Raw genomic sequence first — 20444 nt, 5'->3', positions numbered from 1 at the left:
GCGATATCTTTTTCGAATGCGTAATTAACGGAATGCCCCGTATTTTGATCGATCAAGTGTGTGTTCTCATTGAATCCCTTGAATTTGGAACATTTTTTGATATCTGGCGAACTTTGCAGAATATTTGTAACGGTTGAATGAGTCAAACCGAAGAACCACTCGCCTTGTGCTAGTAGCTCGAGATTCTGTCCGGTGTTTTCATTGATGGTTTGAATGAGAGCTGCATGGCATAGATCTGGTGTTGGACCAGCAATAATAAACTCTGAATCAGCCTCAGGGATGATTTCAAATCGTGGAAATTCACCGTTTTCCGTGATTCGGCATGTGTACAAACACTTTTCATCTTTATCTTTGATGTTGGCATAGCTTCGTATTGACACAAATCCAGACGGATAAATCCAATTCTCCGTGTGATAATTCAAACGATCGTAAATGATTTGACCAATGCTCAGAATTTTCAGTGCACCCAAATCGATCGGATAGGATGGTGCATCATTTGAATCAAGCGAAACTGTTTCCGATAGTTGGGATTGTTGCTTCTTGGCTCGTTTCTTGTACGGTTTTCGGGTAGATTGAGTTGGTGCTCCTGAGTCATTCGACTGTTTTTTGCTTAGCTCCTTGGCCAAGTCATGGTCTTTGTCCATCAGCCGCTTGAGCAGAAAACGACGCTCTTCTTTCACGGTCACAATACTCTCTTGAACCTGTGCTACTTGGTCACACAATGCAGAATTTTCCTGAAAAACATTCAATTCATTAGCATATATGATAAACAGGAAGAAATAGAATTGGACCGAACAAAAATAAAAACATAAAATTTCACACAAGCCATTTCCTTGAACGTTTGTTGTGTTCAAGTAAAGTAAAATAGGCTTTGGATATACTCACAAAGACCAAATTCTCAATAAACTTCTTCAATTTTTTGAGCTTCTTCTTGTATTTCATGTTGATGGCATTTTGTTGTTGTATCGTTGAATAAATTGCCATTTTGCTGCGATTTCTCCGGAAATTTATCAACAATTTGAAGATTTTCTTTCTTTTATTATATCGATTGACCAAGACCTATTCTATATCACGACAATACAGTCTATACAAGCCACTGAGTAAATTCGAAATGTCAAAATGCGCTGCAATTCGCCGCATTTGTTTCCAGTTCGCTGCGAAAAGTCAAAGAATACAACAGCAACACAAATGTACACAATTGTTTCAGTGTAAATATGTGTCAGTCTTGATTTGATACTCTTTTTTTTTGTTATCAAAAAAAGAATTGAAAGGAACGCAAATATAATTTATTCATAAATCCAAAAATGGGTGTATAATTTCGTGTGTTGCACATTTTTAATTGACGGTGAGATAATTTCGATTTTGAAATTAGCGAGTGTGGCACAATCGGATTTAAAGAGAGAGTGAGAAAAATGAGTGATTTGCAAACGAGTGCGGGCGAAGAGATTGAAATATACGAAGAGGCAGCTGGAACTGCGTATGAAAGCATGCTAATTACGACCGATTCCTTTGAAGAATTTTCACAAGAGTTGAGTGCGAGCCTGGAAGAAGATGGTTCGCCAGTGGCAGCCAATAAAGTAAAGTCAATCATCAATGAGATTCAGGGAAATGCGCCAGATAACACAACAGCTGCAAGTGATACAAAGGCTTCATCATCGAATATCAGTACGTTGAGTGAGTTTGGCAGTCAAGACTTGCTCGATCAAAATGCTGACGACAGTACTCTCTCCGGTGACTATTTACATGACCCCGAATGGCTGAATCAACGCGAACATTTTTTTGTTTTAAGTTCAGCGGGCAAACCAATCTACTCTTTGCACGGCAACGAAGACAAACTGGCTACTCTGTATGGGGTTATGCAAGCGTTGACGAGTGTTGTGCAAGCCAATCAAGATGTGATCATGAGCATTCATGCCATTGGTATAAAATTTGTATTCCTAATGAAAGGTCCGCTCATTTTAGTTGCTGCGTCACGACGAAATCTAAGTGTACAACAAATCCAATTACAGTTAACGTAAGGAAGAAAAAAACAATTATCAATTCACTAATTTCCATTACAAAGTATATCTATGAAAACGTCATACTGAACAAACATGTTTTCCCCCCTTTGTTTCGTTTCAATGCAGCGATGTCTATAATCAAATACTTTCAACATTAACACTGTCACACATGACCAAAATTTTCGATCAACGAAAAAATTTCGACCTTCGACGACTGTTAGCGGGCAGTGAACGTCTTATCGATCACCTTCTCACGAATGACAGCCAAAAACGAGCGTGCAATAAAAGTAAGACCGTGTGAAAATTCACTCATTGCTTCGAACAATTCCATTTTCTAAATGATCCATTTTTGTTGCAGTTTCAAATAATCCATTCATATTTTTGACACACTCCGTTCGAATTTTGGCTCTGGCCTCGGCTGTGCGTGAGTCGATTATCACAGCGATTCAACAAAATTGCTCAAAAATTAAGAATTTAGTGTTTGCGGTACTGATTGCTAACAATAAACTAATTGCACTAGTTAGAATGAAAAAGTATTTTATTCATCCGGCAGATTTAAGGTAGATTTGTGATAAAAATCTCCAATTTTCTAAGTAATTTTCTTTCAAATATGCAAAACTAATTGATTCTTTTCCAATCATCAGGTTAATTTTCAATTTAGTCGATTGCTCAGAGAGTTTTAAGTCGGCCGAAAGTTGGACACCAATTTGTTTACCCAAATTCGACTCTGATGGTTTTCTGCATGCGCACGTTTCATATTTAGCTGACGATTGTCAAGCGTGTTTGCTTTTATTATCAGTGGAAAAAGACGTCTTCTTCACACTGTCAGAAGCGAAGCAAAAAATTACCGAGGTAAACAAACTTTGATCCGTTCAAATACACGTTTTTTTTTCTGTTCTCATTTGTATTTACAATTGTCATTCACGTTTACTTAAACTGAAAAATTTTATACTACATTGACAGAGATTGCGGCGGAGTAATGTACTGAAAGTAATAAACGATGCCATGAATAGCAAAGGGATTAATTTACGTACGATTGGAATACCTGAAATTCGTCATTTTTTATACAAATCCAAATCGAATGCTCAGCTCTTGTGCTCCGAAATCACCGTACCGTACAATACACCAGAGGAATTCAATCGATTGGAATCTCTTTACTATGATATTCATCATCGCATACACAATAGCAATCGGCCAACAAAATTGATTTATCAACTACATGAAAAGGAAATTATTTTAGCTTGGGTAAATACACACACGGAAACCATTCTAATGGAATTTATGTTATCATCATTTCATTTAAAATCACATGTTTTCCAGATAACAACCGGTTACGAATTGTACGCTGTGTTTGAACCAACTGTCGATAGAAGTGTCGTTATAACGCTGGTTAACAAATTGTTGAGCTGGATCAAAAAGGAGGAAGAGATGTTATTCATTCTAAATGCACCAACATTCTGACCCAAGGACAAAAGTTCATTTTTGAAATTATTCGGTGATCAAGCCGATTCGTCGAATGGTTAAAACTGAATCGGTTTCTATGTAACAGAAGGAGAATTCACTTGATACTGTAATTATTCGAGAAAAAAAAAATTGTATAAAATATAGCCAATGAAAGAGAAAAAAAGTCACAAAGCTGTTTGTATTTATTTATGAAATGTCTCTTTATTAAAAATCCAATGCAATAAAATATACAAAAAAACGGGGTGATGAGAGTGTATGTGTAAAGATCAGAATTGTACGTGCATGATCAATATAGGATGCTTACCAAAGGAAAAAAAAAGGAATTCTAAAAACTATTTTCTTGTTCAATCGATGCTTAAAAATCGTGTTACTTTTTTCGCTTCGATTCTTGAGATTTGGCTGCTTTCTTTTTCATGTTTTGTAAACGTTTATCCGCGCTGATGATATGAATGTTTGGAGTGACCGAGCTTTTGCTGCTACTACTGCCACCGCCACCGCTGCCGCCGCCACCACTGCTGCTGCCGCTACTCTTCTCCGAACTTTTCTCACCGGATCGTTCATGTTTCGACGAATGATGTGACGATGAATGATGATGCGAATGATGTCGCGACGATGATCTTTTCGATTTGCTCGACGACGACGAACTATGCTCTTTGTCTCGTTTTGAGCTACTCGACGATGAATGGCTGCCAAAATTTGCACTTGAACTGCCCGTAATTATGACGTCCGAATTTGAGGAGCTTGATGACGTTGGTGATGATGAATTATTCGATTTACTCGGCGAACCGGTCGAATGTGATGATTTGAACTTTTTCACATTGCAATTGCTGCAGCGCCACGATGACTCTTGTCCATTGACCAAATCGGAGTCTTTTATTTGTGGATTGTGACATTCTTGATGATACAACGATGTGCATTTGCTGCACTCAATCAAACGATTCTTTGCACTCAAATCGATGCGACGGCAAATGACACAGGCCAAATCATCGAATAAACTATTGTGTATGTTCGTATCCATTGCATTATCATCGATGTCAGCAATGGTTGCACTGTTGGTTGTATCGGGCAACGAAATAATCACTGGAATTTCCTGCGTTTGGCCACTTGAATCGGTCGTTATTACGGTGGTTGTTGATGTTGTACTCGTTGTAGCTATGATTTGCACTGGGCTCGAACTACTCGAATCACTGGAACGATTTGATGAGCGTCTTACAGGCGCTTTTACAACACCACTTCCTGTTGCCTTACTCTCCTCCGCAATGTATTTCTTGCTCAATGTATTAATCAACATTTTATTTGGCCCATGCTTCTGTTTTATCACGTCATCGAGCGCTTTACGTATATTCTCTGCCGCATCCGAATTGGGCGAATGCAGAAATTTCAAAGCTTGTCGGAATACTGGATCCAATTCAACACTTGTAGCCATTTCAATTTATATTTATTGTTTTCAATTGATATAGTCCATTAAAATATTTTTGCTTCAACAATTACAATCGATTAAATTTACAAACAAAATGGCCAAAACCTTAGTTGGCATTGAGACTGAACTTTTTTTTTTCTCACACAATGAGTTTTTTTTTTCTCTCTTCAGAATGCGGGTTCTAGCGCATCAACGGCTTTGAGAAGATCTTCTCGTGCGTCGCATACAACATTTGACAAACGACTGAATCGACCACCTAAAACTCAGAGTCTGAATTGTGTGTATCGCATGATTTCGCTGTAATTTTTTTTTTTTTGGAAAGGCAAATGTCATTTGGCTGCAATACAATCCATTGGAATCAATTCGAACTACTTGAAGTGAGGTTACGGTTATCTTTCGAACAACAATCATCTTATATGTATTGGTATGGGTGTTTTTTTGTTGTTGAAAGAGATTTGTTTATAGTAGGTACGCGTTTCTTTGTTCAAAATTATTTTTAAATATATTGTATTGTTGTTGATGAATAATTTATATTTGACAGCGCGCATTTTTTTAGAATAAAATAGCATACATGTCAATCTGGTTCTATAGTTGCTTTATTACTGGTTATTTCGGTTGAATCACGATTGGAAGTAGGATATTTACTGGTTCAAAAGAAAAAAAGATGGGAATTCGGGGCATGACAAATCTTATGATTGAGGAGGAAATCTATCCACCCCCTGAAGGTAGAACTAATATTGAAGAGAAAATCGAAGAATGAAAAAGGTAAGATCACAAAATCCCAAAATTGATATTTGCTCTAGAATTGAATATGATATTATTTTGTTCACCAAATTTTTAAACAGTGAAAACCCTGGTAAAACTCCCAAAATAGTTATTGACTTTAGGAGCGCAACCAATTGGTGTGTTGCTAAGACAGAAGATGTTATTTGTGGTGGCCGTCATCAAATTCTTATCGAAAATTGGGGGAACAATTTACGAGCACTGAAGAGCACTGGATGTGACTTGGTGTTTTTTTCCGATTTGAAAATTGAAAGATCGAAAATCAGTAAAAAAATTGGAACGGTTTGGAAAAAGACAAGGACATCTACAAGAATGTATATGATCTAATGAAGAAGGGTACAATGTTGAATGAAATTATATGGGAAATGGAAATCGATAAAAAGGAAAGAGAAAGACTGAATCGGGTAATAAAATCGGTCAACCATGCACTAGCCGTCAAAGCACAAACATTTGGCGACTTTTATTATTCAGCTCATCATGATTGTGATTGGGAACTAGCAAAATATGCTAAAGAAAACGATGCATTGGCCATTATTTCACAGGATACAGACTTTCTCATTTTCGAAGGATCATGGAAGTTCTGGTCATCTGATGATTTTATATTTGAAGCAAATGGCATAATAACCACTTATGAATATGATCGAAACTACCTTGCACGAAAACCTTTTTCCCTGGAAAATCATCAATTACCACTTTTTGCTACCCTATGTGGCAATGATATTACTAGTAATATATATAAAGGAAGACGCCTCACAAGTGGTATGTAGTATTTATTTGTTCATTCGTAGCGTAGATCTTTCTTTATCTTTGATAATCATTTCCGATTTCCACCTTTTCATAATAACAATCAAGGTGTCTGTCAAATAGTTGCCAAGCGTGTGCGTGGGGTGAAAAAGGAAAAAATTTCTCTTTCAAATGCTGATATTGAACAGTATGTCGAAAATGTCATTAAGCCCAAAGATGTACATAAAACAATTCAGTTGATTCAAGAAAGTCTTGATTCGTACAATCTCGACGCTGTTCCTAAGAATGATCCAATCGATCCAATCGAGCAAAAACTTTTAAATGGTGACATTGGCATTTTTCGAGCTTATATGGAGGCTAAAAACCCGATTGAGCCGATTGCTATCTGTCCCACTGCATATGTGTGATATGCCCAGCGACGAACAAATAAGAATCAGCAATATCTTCATGGACTGGAAGTTACGAAGTGCTGGCGTTATACATAAAGGAATAAACGACAAATCTTTGATGTTCGAATGTTTAATGAAGGATAAATCTGGAACTTTTGTCCAGCAATCTCCACGAAGACCTATTTTTCCGAGTGAATGTAATGCCTTGATTTTCTTTATAAAACAAACACGATTTTTACAGAAGATTTATTATCAGTTAAAGTGCCGCCTTTAAAAGAACTGTATCTTTGCAAAGATATTCGAGAAATTAAGTGGACAATTTTCGGTTTTATCTCTTCAATGAGCGATGAAAAAATTACAGCAATAAAAAGGCTTCCAAAAAAATATCTCCTCACCAGTACCACCCTATATACTTTGGTAAAGGTAATTTCGGTTTCATTTTCTACAGCTTCAGTGATATTCCAATAGTATTCTATCCAACAACAAAAAAAATTTGTCTCAAAATAGGAAGAATTTCTCACAGAAAAACAGGCTGATGGAATTCTGTACACTGAATATGAAGCTATTGATGCAAAACTGGAATACCCCGAAAAGTTGAGCGTTGAACATGTTCGAGCAGCTCATATTTACAATAATACGTTTCCACACGTAAAAAAGTGCTTTATTATTGCGGGTTTGAACGTTTCGGTGCAGATGATGATTTAATCCATTTTTAAAAGCACATTATCTATTAAATATCTTGGTTTTTGTCTAATTTATAGGGGCTGTCACAATTTGACGGTGTATACTTCCAGAAGACTATGGAAAGGGTCGATTTGATGAACCCTAACGAATACGAACGTTTCATCGCTCCAATCCGCAAATATCGAATTTATGACAGAATTTAATAACTTTTCTATCGCTTTTTTATATTTTTATATTTCCATCATAATAATCAAAGGAATTGAACTATTTTTGATAAATTGAAGTAAAATTTATGCATACCAAAAGGGAAATTTCAAGATGAAGCCATGACAAATATATTCACAACTTTTTTATAATAAAGATCTGATATATTGTGATATCAGTATTAAAATGTATGTCAAATGCTTTTATTTTTTATTGTTCCATCAGAATGGATAATTTTCTGAAGTTAATCTGTTCAGTAACTCATTAAAAATGAAGTCGAAATCATCGCTGCATATTCTATTGTTTGTTATTGCCATATTTGCACATCCGAATCATTTTTGCAGTTCCAATAAGTATTTCAATCTTGCAAGCTATTTCCATGATCTGAAAGCTATGTGTAACGCAACGAAGTCGTAAAATTACAATGTTTGTGGCCCCATTTCTGTTCTCTTTTTCTCATATTACAAAGTTTCTATAAGAAATAATCTTTGTGTGTGCCATAAAAATGACATCAAACACACATTGTTTCATGATGATGATGAAAACGGTCTTGAATGATTCAGCTGAAAAAACACCGAAAATAAAACACACAATGGCATTTGTTGCAGAGAGATTTCATTCGTGATTTATTCCAAATAAGATAGAACAAAACAAAAAACGTTTGATTGGTTTTGATCAGTAATGTTTAGAATACAAATAGATTCTTAAATGCTAGAAAATAAATTTATATTAGATTTTCGAGGCCTCCAAAAGTTTTACAAAATAAAAATGCGTGGTGTAGATAAGTCCAGTTTTTTTTTTGTATATAAATATATCATTACGTGTTGAGATACGGCCGAAATAAAAACAATCGCATTTAATTCTACGAACAAACTGATTTATTCAAATAAAATGTGTATTGCATGTTAATATGAACCTTAGATTGAAGGAAAAAGATAACTATGAATTAAATGAGGGGAAAAAAAATAAGAAGAACGAAGAATAGAAGAAAAGGAAGAAAAAAAGAAAGAAATAATAAAAATGTCTGTACTTAAACTTAAATGAAAATATGTTCATTTGTGATTTTGTTTTTCTCTGTGGTGTAAATATAATGATATAATCTATTAGCTGAAATACAAATTGTTCGCCTCATAAGCCCATTAACCAAATGTGGTCAATTCGATACTTTATTCTCGTTTCGAAGAGAATATCATTCAGCAAATTTTGATATAGTCTTTTTGACCATTTTTTTTTTTCTCTATCACTTCTATCCAAATCATTTTATCAATAAAATCAAATATAAATTGTAGATTAGTTCTGAAGTTTATTTTGGAAAATTAAGTCTAAAATATTCGATGTATAAATTTCTCTAGCTTTCTTATAAGTTGAATGGTTATCTGAAAAAGAAAACGTTTGTTTTTTGGTCAGGAGAAAAACGGCAAATTGAAACACTGATAAAACACGCGACCAGCTGCCTTTAAACTAACTATTTGTTTTCTTTGTAATTTTGAACCTTATCTATTTAAACCGAACGTGTTCCGAAAAAAAATGAGAATAAAGCCAAATGTATAATAATATCGAAAACACACATACACGATGCACAGGGTTCTTATCAGTAAAATTTAATAAAAAAGTTAGCTCAAGATCATAAAAAATAAACATAAAAAGCTTGGAATTGATTTTTATATACTTATTCAAATGGTGTTGTAAACATGTTGATGTTAAGGTCTTCAAATGAGGTGCCGCCGCTCTGATCGAGCATGGTGAGCATTTCGGTGAGTTCACCGCTGTTCCCATTGCCAGCATTGGTTGGATGAGCCGGTCCGGCTGAGGTGACCACTGGAACAGGGCCTTGTTCCGCTTGATTTGTTTGCCAGCCCCACATTGCTGGATTCGGTTGGTTTGCATGATAATTTTGATGTGGTTGCGGTGGTTGTGGAGCACGTGATCCGCTCAATTGTGTATAGGTTGGTGGTGCATTTGGTGAGCGTGACGGGCTCACTTGATATTGAAAACCTTCAGAAACTGGTTGTCGTTGTTGAGACGCATTTGCTCCGTACGCAATCGGCGATTGAGTGGCTTCATATCCATAGCCAACTGGATTTTGTTCACTGTTCGGTCGAACAACATTCGCTTGCGGTGACATGTGTGACATCATTCCATGTGCGTTGTAGACATTATTGCCTCCGGGCTGTTGTTGTTGCTGCTGTTGCAGTGTGTAATCGATTCCAGGTGCTGGTGCCGATGGATTATACGGTTGTTCATTGTCTGGTGTAGTATTACCAGTTGCCAGCGGGTGCATCGTTTTGCCCGAACTATTGTTGCACACAATATACTCCACTTCGTCCGAGTATGGATTCATGAATGCATAGGCTTGTGTTCGAATCCAAACCCAGTTGCATTTTTTCGACCGGAAGCGATACATCAGCGAGAAATGTTGACCTTTTTGTTTCAACACTTGATCGAAGCTCTCTTTCATGTGCGCTTGATCATCCGGATGGAAAAAGTCATAGCAACTCTTGCCCAGCAAATCGGTTGGTATGTATTCCAATACATTTTTCACACGTTGATCAACGAATGTGAATTTTCCGTCAATTGCATGCCTTGAAATGAACTCAGTTGGATTGTTGGCCGATAAATCAGCCGAATTTGCAGTGGATGACACTTGCAAACGACCAATGGCCACCAAACAGCAGTGCGAATGCATTCCATCGTCTTGTGGACCATGACCACCGGGGAACATATCAGTTGGTGGCCAATTCTTGATATAACCAGTGCAATGAACAACGGCATAACTGATACCATCATTTCCGGCTGGTCCGAGCGAGTTTTTCTGCTTCAGGCGATTCAAGTGGCTTTCGGAATGGCAATTTCCAACACGCATACGACAAATAAAACCACGCCGTGATCCCATCATCAAGCGCATCGATGATTGATGACCCTCTTTCTTCACAGTGCCCGACTTCAAATCCAAAATACGACCACTGCTCTGTGGCTCTTGCGTTGACAATTGCTCACGCACCTATAGATTTCACGTTGAAAGAAATGTTTACATTCATTAATACACAACGAAAAGAGTGATTTTTTATCGATCACGAAATTCATTGAGATAAAATCTTAATATAAATTTTATTATTTACAAATTTTGATGATAATAACATTTTATTAACCTTAAAGAAAAAGCAAATCTAAACACGTACCTTATCACGATCGTCCGGATGAATTTGATCAAAGAAGCATGTGTTGAACCAATCATTTTGCGAATGATTTAAAACTGGTGTCACCGAATCGGATACATAAATAATTCGACCTTCATCGCACGATACAACAAACAGAAATCCATCAGCTGCCTCTAAAATCAGATGTTTTAGCTCTTGATCGGTTAAAAATGATGGTTTATAGGTGCCATCGCTGCTTGTGTTGCCTGTTCCACGCAATGCTTTCATGTGAGCCACAGCCATACGTAGAATCGTCAATTTGTCTGGCTTACGTGCCAATGCACTGCATGTTGGCACCATATCCGATAGTTCGGTGATATAAGCAGTCATTTTATTGCGTCGCCTTCTCTCGATTTCGCAATGATTTTCGCGACTGGCAAATCGTTCACGATCTTGATTATTTTCGTCATCCATTCTGTCGTGTTTCGGAGCACTCTCGTCTTCGTCCAATTCAGAGCGACTGTATGGTCGTTTGTAGTAAATAGTCGCTTCACTCGATTCACCCAAATATAAATTTGATAATGCTGACATTAGGCATTCACACAAAATCCAATCGAAACCTTTGGTCTAAGTTTACAAACTTAAAAACATTTAATTTCTACCACACTTTTCGTTCAATAAACACTAATTTAGCCAATTTACTAACAATGATTCCTACGAATAGAGACAGTACCGAGAAGAACTGCTTTGTGGAAAAAAAAAAATCAAAATGGAGGATGAAGTTTTTTGTGTGTGTCGTCTCTTGTCTTTATTTCTCCGTCTCGCTCCGTTCTTATTATTGTTATGTTTGAGTGACGTATATAAACAGAATGGTCTTTTTGTGTGTTACTAGCATTTACTATACATGCATACACACAACAGTAGAGCAGTTCACACTGAACGCTGGGTGTGACGTGTGACATATTGAATGTTTTCTTGTGAATTCTGAACCGCTCAAATGCTTTGTTTGAATTGATGTAAAGTGTGGTTCACACGTTTCCATGGACGTTTCCATTGAGTTCTTTCTTCAATATTTTCACTTGGAAATGTAAACGATTTCGATGCTATTGTCATAGAAATGAAAATTCCTTTGAATTGCACTGAAAAATCATTTTCCCAAGAATTTCTTCGGTAATTTTCATAGAAAACTATTGAAAACAAAGAAATTCCTCTATTCAAAACCGTTTCTCTTCCATCGGGCTCAGTTGAATACATCATTCACTGACATTTCTCACCTGTCATTCCATTCGACCGGTTCGGTATCATTCACACTTATCACGCGACTGCGAAATTTTCATGAGGACATTGCCGTTGTGCTTGTGTACAAAACAAGAGGTGACTTTTTTTTCAGTTGTTTCAATTGAATTTACCAAGTGACAGCAGTAAATAAATCATAGTGTATTGCATATTGCAGTGTTTTTTTCAATTGCACGCGTTGTGCCAATTATTCGGTGAACGGTAAAATTAAAACACAAGCAAAATGCGGCTGAATCTATTCAAATGTATCTATTGTGAGAGTGTTGGTCACATCAGAGCGTTTCTCGTGAAACTCGTACAGTTTTTACGTCGAAATTGGTTACGAATCACCGTGTTTGTTACATTTTTAATTTGTGTCTGGCCAAACCGTTATGCCCCGCACTACCCATACATACCAACCGACGAGATTTACGATGAGCTCGTTGAAAAAACCACACAAAATGTGTCACACCAGATGGCTGGCAAATTGAGCTGTGATTACAACGAAGTCATAAAAGAAAATCATTTTATGTATCGTGAACCATATATCAGTACGCTACTTGATGGCAGTGATATTCGATTAGGCGGTGAGTGGATGCCATCAAAATGTGCTCCGAAATTTAGTACGGCCGTAATTGTTGTGTATCGCCAACGTGAACAGCAGCTAAACGCATTTCTCATCTATATACACAATTTTTTGCGCAAACAACTCATTCATTATCGCATCTTTGTGATCGAGCAATACGACCAAAAGCCATTTAATCGAGCGATGCTCTTCAATATTGGATCGGTGTATGCTAGCCAATTGGATTTTCCATGCCTCATTTTGCACGATGTCGATTTGATGCCGATGAATTTGGGCAATTTGTATGTATGCACTCAGCGACCGCGACACATGTGCTCTTCGTTGGACAAATTTCGCTTCAATCTACTGTATCATGGTTTGTTTGGTGGCGTTGTTTCCATAGAAACTAAAGTTTTTCAATTCATCAACGGCATGTCGAATAAGGTAAAATTCAGAGGAAATAACCCAAATTGAATTCCATTTTTTTTTGTTCGTTTCAAAACTAGAACTCCAATTAAGTAGTGATGTTTTTTTTTTGTTTGAGTTGGTTTTTAATGGAAGGCTAATAAGTAGGAAATTACATTTTATTGATGTTTGAACATTATTATTTTTCAGTCAATACATCAAATTCATGCTAGTCACGCTAAATCTAATTGCATTTTATTCATAGTTTTCAGGATGGGGTGGTGAAGATGATGATTTCTATGAAAGGATTAAGGCGAAAAACTTGGAAATTTGCCGCTTTGGACCGGATCACAGTCAATACACAATGCTAAAACATGAACAAGAGCTACCCAGTGAGAATCGTCTGGCATTTCTGCGAAACGGCAGTTTACGATACAATACAGACGGTCTGAATTCGCTTGTCTACAAAGAAAAAGAGGTCAAACTTCATAAGCTGTTTACACATGTTCTAGCTATTACCTAAGCTACCGACAGTTTATTTGCCACGCTACAAAATGTGTTCAATGTGAAATGGATTTCATTTAGTTGATTTTTATATCAGAGGAAATCTTGTGAACATGCCATTCGGTCGTTTTTATCTCGATATTCTTATCCATGTTAAATTATTCTAAAATGAAATTCTGATATTGAAAAGACAGAACAGGGCCATAAAAACTATTCGAAAATTCCAAAGAGACTACTCAGCACGTGTTTGGCGATTGTATTATTTATAGTAATTTTTTTTTATTCCAAAATTGAAGCAATCCATACTAATCAAGAAAATATGTGAAATTGCGATAACAATAGAACGCCATCCATTTGCTGATTTGTGTTTACAAAGTAAATAAAAGAAAAACACAATGGGAAGTACAAATCGGTTTCGTTATCGTGTTGGCAAATAAACAGAGCAAATACTATTCCCGTTGAAGAATACTCATCAAAAACCAAATATGTATATCAAATCGAAGCACTTTTATCACAAAAAAAAACTTCTTTATCTAGTTTTAGCTGGCGGTGCTGAAATTGTATGAATCAGGAGACTAAAAATGACAATTCTAGACAGTTTAGGAATTGGATTTTGTTGTTTTAGTTGTTATAATTCCGATTGCCTTGCAGAAAAAACATATTATTGCCGGCAATGAACGACAAAAAAAATCCATTGAATCTTAATGACAATGCATGTGATTTACGACAATTGTTAGCTGAATAGATACTTATTTAAACTATTATAGTAAACACGACAAAAAAAATGAATGTTCTACGTGCACGCAACACGGAAAGTGATCCTTATTAAATGTGAAATTATGAAACACAATGAATCCAAAGCGATTTTTTTAAAAATTAGAATTATTAAAAACGAGTCATTTTATTCGATAGAATCGAATCAATACCAAACTGAAGAACTGAATTGTTTTTGTTCAGTTTTTTTTTAAAGCAATGTTTTTTTTTTATTAATCTCATCATAGAAATAAATATTGTATATACAGACTAAATGTGGAAAATAGAAAAGGAAAGAAAAAGACAAAGTCTTAAACTTAAATTCTATGCGTTAGATGAGCATTAGTACACACTGTTTCTTAAATCTCATTCAATTAGTAGTAAATTGATTAGGTCAATAATTTCTTAAACATACGAGTATTATTACTTATGTAAATTATGCAAGAAAAAAATCGATATTAAAACTTAAATAAAAACAAATCAACATTTTGATAGATACATCGTTTGATTTTTTTTTTTTTTGGTGATCGATTCGAACCGAATTTCGAGAAACACAATTTGGCCGACCACCACGGAAAAACTTCAGTGATCAAAATCAATAAATGCAACAAACGGTTGGGTAAAATGAATCTATTCTAATTGAATTGTGACAACATGAAATCAATTTAGCTAACGACAGTTCTCAATATGTACAAATTATTATATGAAGTATTCTGCAATAGTTTCAGTTAATGTTCATTCAGTGGATTTCCAAATGAATCAATTTCCAGGGACGGAATCAGTGGAGGTTTAAAACCTCCATACTCCCATCGAATATCTTTTGCAAATGTATCGACGAATTTGAATTTGTTATCGTAGCTGCCGAAACCATTGTGAATTGGTGATGGTTCAAAAAATTGATCACGATTGCTGTGGTGCACGGCGTTTGGCAAAACCTCTGAAACCACATTTATTGATGCCGATGCCTGTGGACCGAAATTGTCACTAATGAATGGCTGAAATCTGTGAAAATTAACGAAATCAAGTGTTATTTTTGTTATATCTAGTCAATTATTGTTACCAGTGGCTTAGATAATATCCGGTTATCGATAAAATGAGTAATTCTATTCAACGATTATCATCAATTACACGGGTATTATACACAACTAACTGAAATCACATAGTGTGATAAAAAAAAACACAATACGACAGTATCAAAATGTAAACAATACTATATTTACCTCGGTGGCGGTAATAATCCCATGGAATCTATTGTTGGCGGCGCTATGATATCATCGGCGAAAATGTGGTTCGGCTTTTTTATTATGACATGTTTTATATGCTTCAGATGATTATGTTTCCAATCGAATAAACCATGGCCTTTGCCATATTTTGTGGTTTTTATTATGTACTTTTGTGGTGGCAACGGCGGTGGCAATTGATGTTTCACTATTTTTTTTCGGTTTTAAAAAGATGGAAATTTGTTTTGTTCAATAACCCAAATAATTTGCGAATAATTAAATTATTCAATTTTGAATAGTAATTTTAACATCGAGTAAATTTTAATAAATGTACGTTTTAATAAAAATGACATGAATTGAATACACACCTGGCACATGTACAGGCACGGGTACATGATAAGCCACAGGAATTTCTACGGGCAAAATGTATGGAATGTGAATGGGTCGATCGACATATTGGACGTATGGTACAGGCTTTTCCACGACATGATTCACCTGAAAAAAGAAAAAAAAAATTACTTATTACTTGAGAAAATGTGAATTATTGTTTTCAAGTCAAAAGAGAGAATATGGAAACAATGGAGGATTTGGGAGATAAAATATGGAAAAAACCCAAGGCTAAAATAGCTTCTGCTGAAGAGAATAAAAGTTAATAAGTTGAATTAAAAAAATTGGAAGAAGAAGTAAGAAAATTCGGGGAAAAATCTACAAACCGGCACTTGTTTTTCAACGACACGATCAACAGGAACTTGAACGATTTTTTCCACTTCGATTGGTCTACTGGGAACGGGATATGGCACCAATTTTTCCAAAACAGTCGGTGGATGTTCGATATGTTTTTCAATAATATTATTGATTGGAACTTCTTTCACAACCAATTTTTCCACTTCAACCGGAACAATTTTTTCTTGTGGCGGCAAATGGATCAATTTTGGTTTTTCGACAACTTGGATTTGTGGTGGTAAATGTACGAATTCTTTGTGAATGACAGGTCTGTTGATGATCTTCGGTGGTAGTTGCACGTATTCCTTTTGAACAACGGGTACTTCCGAGTGAGTGTGAATGTAGACAGGTTTTTCTGTAACAGGAACGACGGTTGCGATTGGTTTGTATGGAACTGGAACGGGAGTTACAGTTGATGTAATGAAAGTAGGAGGTGTCGTCAAAACACGAGGAGTTGAAACGACTGGCGTTGATACGATTGGTTTTGACACAACAGGCGCCGTAAAAACTCGCGGTGTTGTATAAACGCGTGGTGCAGGCAATGGTGTTGTGTTAAATGGTCTTGATCTAGGTGTTGATGATGGTCTGTATGCTCGCGTCGTTGAGCATGGTTGATCGCACGGTGTTGGTCGAGTTGTGCTTGTGACTCGAGCACCAAACACCAGAGTTTGCTTCGGTTCCTCTTTGTGAATAACTTGCGTATTTTTTTGAACGTCAACATTTTCCAACAATCGATTTTGTCGCTCTGTCACTACGATTGGTCGGTTTATTCTCTCCGTCACAACGATTGGTCGATTGGTTGGCGGATCATCGCAGTCTTCATCATTTTTCCGTTGTTTTGCATCATTCGATAATCGTTGTCCAACCTGAATTGGTGCCAAAAATTTCTGTTCAACTACGATATTTTTACGTCGTTCCGGGCGCTCCGTCGTCGAAGTGGTTGTTGTTTTTGACGTAATCACAGTATTATTTTCTTGTCGCTGAAATACCGTTTGTTTCAAAAATTGCCCATTATTATGACCCTCCGGCTCAATTATTTGCACATTTATCCGTTGCTTCCTCGAAAATTCATTGACTGGCGTAAACAAATTCACCTCTTCATTTACAACAATTGGCCCAGTAAATTTGCTGCTAATCGTTCGTTTGGCAGTATTCTTTTCATCGTCGTCATGATTTCCATCATTATCGGCATTGTTAGCACGTTCGGCTGACACCAAATCTTCTAACAATGGAAATGATTCAGTTGTCGATGTCGTTGTTGTTGTTGTTGTTGTCGCCGTTGTCGTTGACACCGATGGTAATTTGACTGTTGTCGAAACGGTTTCATTAGATATTGCGTCAGTTTTGGTTACGTTAACACCGATTGTTTTTGTATTGTCATCGGCTGAATAACATCCGGTAATCAATAACGCTACTACAATTATCTGAAAGAAAAAAAACATAAACAATTGCAACGAAATGCCACAAGAAGTTGACAAAAAGAAAAAAATGAATGAATTCACATTTGATTGCATCGCGATTATGAAGAGCAACGGTGTAAATTGCGAAATAAGTTGATGAATTACCTCGTTTCCAAGCATTTCGGAAAGCGTGAAATGAAAATAAAACCGATTTTTTTTCTCGCTGTCTTCGTTGCGCTGTTTTGCGTGTATCTACAAAGGGGAAAAGAAATGCTTTAAAGATTGATCATAGGATTCAAAAGGTGGATAGCCGATATCTAAAGAACACGATCGATTCAAGGGCATTTTACTATTCATTTTATAATTATGTATCTAATGCAGTGAGAAATTGGTGCGAGATTTTAATGTGGAACGACGGAGAAAATCGTACGTAATCAAAAGATAATTGGATGATTCCCATTGTATTGCGATCGAAATGATGGATTTTCATTGACATGCGCGTCTCATCAGCATTCATCAGGTGATGTAATAATTGAGTGTGAACCGTTGAATAAATACAATTTGGTTCGCTTTTCACCAATCAGTCAAACATCTTCAAACTCATTTTATGCTTAAACTTCAATTTTCTCTTCGAAATCAAGTAATCATCATTTATTCTCTTGACTTTTTCCGAAAACATAGGTAAAACAAGCCAAATAAACAATGTTTATTTTGGTTTTGTTTGCTTTTCTCCTTCTCTGGTTGACTTTGCCTCATACACACAAATGTCATCGTTGCGGAAAAACGATTTGGATCTTGTAAATTTTACTATGATTAAGTCGTTGTTGTGAAATGACATAAAATCTTTCGTAATGGGTAAGTAATATAACATTTAACGAGATTCGATTAAAACAAACATATGATTAAAACCGTAAAAACGCTGAGTATGTGTGTGTGTGCATAAATTGGAGTCACGGAAGCTGAAAAGATCTGACTCTCTTCGCATGCTCCCTATCTCCAGTCAGCTGAAAGTGAAACGGCAAGTGGCAATATGCTTAATACTTTAATAACTCATGAATATTCGTCGTCTTAAATTGATCTCTCTCTCTTTCTCGGTGTGTGTATGTCTTTCATTAAATGCAACACTTTCTCGATTGAAATGGTGCTCTGGATTGGCTTGGCTTGGATTGGATGACCGGAGAAAATTCGATATGTAAACAAAAATGTGTTCAAGTCGGTGATCGGTTGACCAAACGAAAAACGAATGTGTTGACCAGAGCAAAGGAAAAAAACAATGAAACGAAAATTATTCATTCGAAAACACTTTTGCCGAGGTATCGAATTCAACAGGTGGTGTTCGATATATATTTCTTTTTCTTTGTTGTGTTCTTTTTTTTGGAAAATATAAGAGGCGGCGGCATCCGCTAGGAAATTTCATTGCAACCGCTAAATTATTCCATTGTTCATGTGCTGTTCGGTTGTTTCTTCTCCGCGTATGTTGCGCTGTTGTCGTTGTTGTTTTTTTTTTGTCAATATGATGCAGCGTTATTGTGCTTTTGTTCTCGTTTCATTTCGAAAACGCCGCTCAAACGATCGCACTTTAAACATATAATTTCACTTTTATTACTGGTTTGTGTATAGCTTGTTATTTTCATTCTTTCACATACACACGACGCGACGCATAGACGACGACGACGACGATTGAGAAACGCTGATGATACTCGCAAATGATTTGTAATAACAAATAATTAAAGGAAAAAAAACCAACTGATAATAATAATAAATGGTAAAATGCTGTCAGGCAAATCGATCTAATTGAACGCGTCCACATCCAAGTGTGGCGGCCCACTGATACTCACGCTCATTCAATTATCACAAACAAATTATGACTGATCTAGAATGTTAAAAATGCTCCATATTAAATAGTACCCCCGCCGAATAAGATCAAGACACTGTGACTCTTATCTGCAGCACTAGCGAAATAAAGAAGAAGAAGAAGAAGAAGAAAAATCCGGTGATTTCACACACAGCACAAACACCGCACTCCACAACGCAAAGAGTCGATCGATTGGAAATACACAAAACTAGTCAACAAACAAAACTGAAAGAGCAAAACTGCAGACGCCACACGATCCAACTAAACGTGTCGAAGGTGCACGAGCGAATAAATGCGCTCGATGGTGCGTTGATGATGTGAAGCTGTGGCCGCCACATGCTTAAGCTGGCGCTCAAGTAAAACGGTATCATCGCTCTCGCGCACAACAGTTCACACACACCACGCAAAAAGAGAGACAAACAATCGATTTGTGTATATATGTGCCATGTGTGTGCACTGAAAATGAACCACATTTTAATATATATGAACCGAGTTGCGACTGTGATTTGTCGTTTCGGATTAAAATTCAAAAAACCATTGCCGTTTTCGGTTTCCGATACGAAGCAATAATAAAATTTATTATTGAAATCGCGAGCAAATCGTGTGGCACATTTCATATGGCCCATTCTTTCTCTTTCGCTGCCACATAGTTTCAAAAAAAAAAAAAAATAAACAAAAACAACAAAAATTATGTTATGGAAGAAAAGACACGATCATGTATATGTGTTCGACGCTGCCACTCAGCCACCGAAAATATACATATACAACGTCTCTGTACTTTTTTTTCATTCGATTGTGCATTTTTCGTTTATGTATATCAGAGCGTTTCCGAAATTGTAAATTAAAAATTCAAATTATTCTTAATCGAAACAAGTAAAACAAAACACTGACTGCACAGACTGCCACATCGTGTGAGCGT

At 36.3% G+C, this 20444-nt stretch overlaps 6 protein-coding genes and 1 long non-coding RNA gene across 10 annotated transcripts; 3 read left to right on the top strand and 4 right to left on the bottom strand.

Annotated features, from left to right (window-relative positions):
• Positions 1 to 1095, bottom strand: LOC129567412 (transforming growth factor beta regulator 1; the record flags this gene model as incomplete). Its single annotated transcript, XM_055444274.1, is given in 2 exon segments — positions 1 to 734; positions 886 to 1095. Coding segments are annotated over 2 exon segments (833 nt in total), but the record flags the coding sequence as incomplete, so codon positions are not given.
• Positions 1096 to 1183: 88 nt separating this feature from the next.
• Positions 1184 to 3705, top strand: LOC129567410 (vacuolar fusion protein MON1 homolog A). The gene is made up of 6 exons (XM_055444272.1): positions 1184 to 2014; positions 2127 to 2287; positions 2359 to 2560; positions 2645 to 2852; positions 2964 to 3245; positions 3321 to 3705. Exons 1-6 carry the CDS (start codon positions 1413 to 1415, stop codon positions 3459 to 3461), a joined length of 1596 nt encoding a protein of 531 aa, XP_055300247.1. The 5' UTR covers positions 1184 to 1412; the 3' UTR covers positions 3462 to 3705.
• Positions 3640 to 5144, bottom strand: LOC129567411 (integrator complex subunit 12-like). Its single transcript, XM_055444273.1, has one exon. The coding sequence runs from the start codon at positions 4888 to 4890 to the stop codon at positions 3832 to 3834; it is 1059 nt and encodes a 352-aa protein (XP_055300248.1). The 5' UTR covers positions 4891 to 5144; the 3' UTR covers positions 3640 to 3831.
• Positions 5145 to 5281: 137 nt separating this feature from the next.
• Positions 5282 to 7877, top strand: LOC129567409 (uncharacterized). Of its 4 annotated transcripts, none has more exons than XR_008687853.1 (7): positions 5282 to 5352; positions 5426 to 5649; positions 5730 to 6426; positions 6520 to 6997; positions 7057 to 7223; positions 7308 to 7487; positions 7562 to 7877. It is a non-coding gene; the product is annotated as an uncharacterized LOC129567409 (long non-coding RNA). The 4 variants fall into 4 exon arrangements; XR_008687855.1 differs by having other exon boundaries at positions 5325 to 5352; positions 5441 to 5649; XR_008687854.1 differs by having other exon boundaries at positions 5325 to 5352; positions 5441 to 5649; positions 7308 to 7877.
• A 409-nt stretch (positions 7878 to 8286) lies between these two features.
• On the bottom strand, positions 8287 to 11762 carry LOC129567407 (aryl hydrocarbon receptor nuclear translocator homolog). Its single transcript, XM_055444269.1, has 2 exons — positions 10868 to 11762; positions 8287 to 10689 (listed from the first exon to the last, which is right to left on the bottom strand). The coding sequence occupies exons 1-2, from the start codon at positions 11414 to 11416 to the stop codon at positions 9358 to 9360; spliced, it is 1881 nt and encodes a 626-aa protein (XP_055300244.1). The 5' UTR covers positions 11417 to 11762; the 3' UTR covers positions 8287 to 9357.
• Positions 11763 to 12344: 582 nt separating this feature from the next.
• On the top strand, positions 12345 to 14123 carry LOC129567408 (beta-1,4-galactosyltransferase 2). Its single transcript, XM_055444270.1, has 2 exons — positions 12345 to 13109; positions 13336 to 14123. The coding sequence occupies exons 1-2, from the start codon at positions 12345 to 12347 to the stop codon at positions 13591 to 13593; spliced, it is 1023 nt and encodes a 340-aa protein (XP_055300245.1). The 3' UTR covers positions 13594 to 14123.
• A 408-nt stretch (positions 14124 to 14531) lies between these two features.
• On the bottom strand, positions 14532 to 19847 carry LOC129567406 (mucin-2-like). Its single transcript, XM_055444268.1, has 6 exons — positions 19509 to 19847; positions 17836 to 17922; positions 16261 to 17694; positions 15916 to 16042; positions 15548 to 15755; positions 14532 to 15329 (listed from the first exon to the last, which is right to left on the bottom strand). The coding sequence occupies exons 1-6, from the start codon at positions 19512 to 19514 to the stop codon at positions 15056 to 15058; spliced, it is 2136 nt and encodes a 711-aa protein (XP_055300243.1). The 5' UTR covers positions 19515 to 19847; the 3' UTR covers positions 14532 to 15055.
• Positions 19848 to 20444: the final 597 nt, after the last annotated feature.

The sequence above is a fragment of the Sitodiplosis mosellana genome, unplaced genomic scaffold (assembly GCF_009176505.1).
Source record: "Sitodiplosis mosellana isolate CC-2019 unplaced genomic scaffold, AAFC_SMos_1.0 Smas_scaffold_11, whole genome shotgun sequence".
In the NCBI taxonomy this organism is placed as follows: Eukaryota; Metazoa; Arthropoda; class Insecta; order Diptera; family Cecidomyiidae; genus Sitodiplosis; species Sitodiplosis mosellana.
Note: the sequence above shows the minus strand (reverse complement) of the source record. Positions and strands in the feature narration are given on the sequence as shown.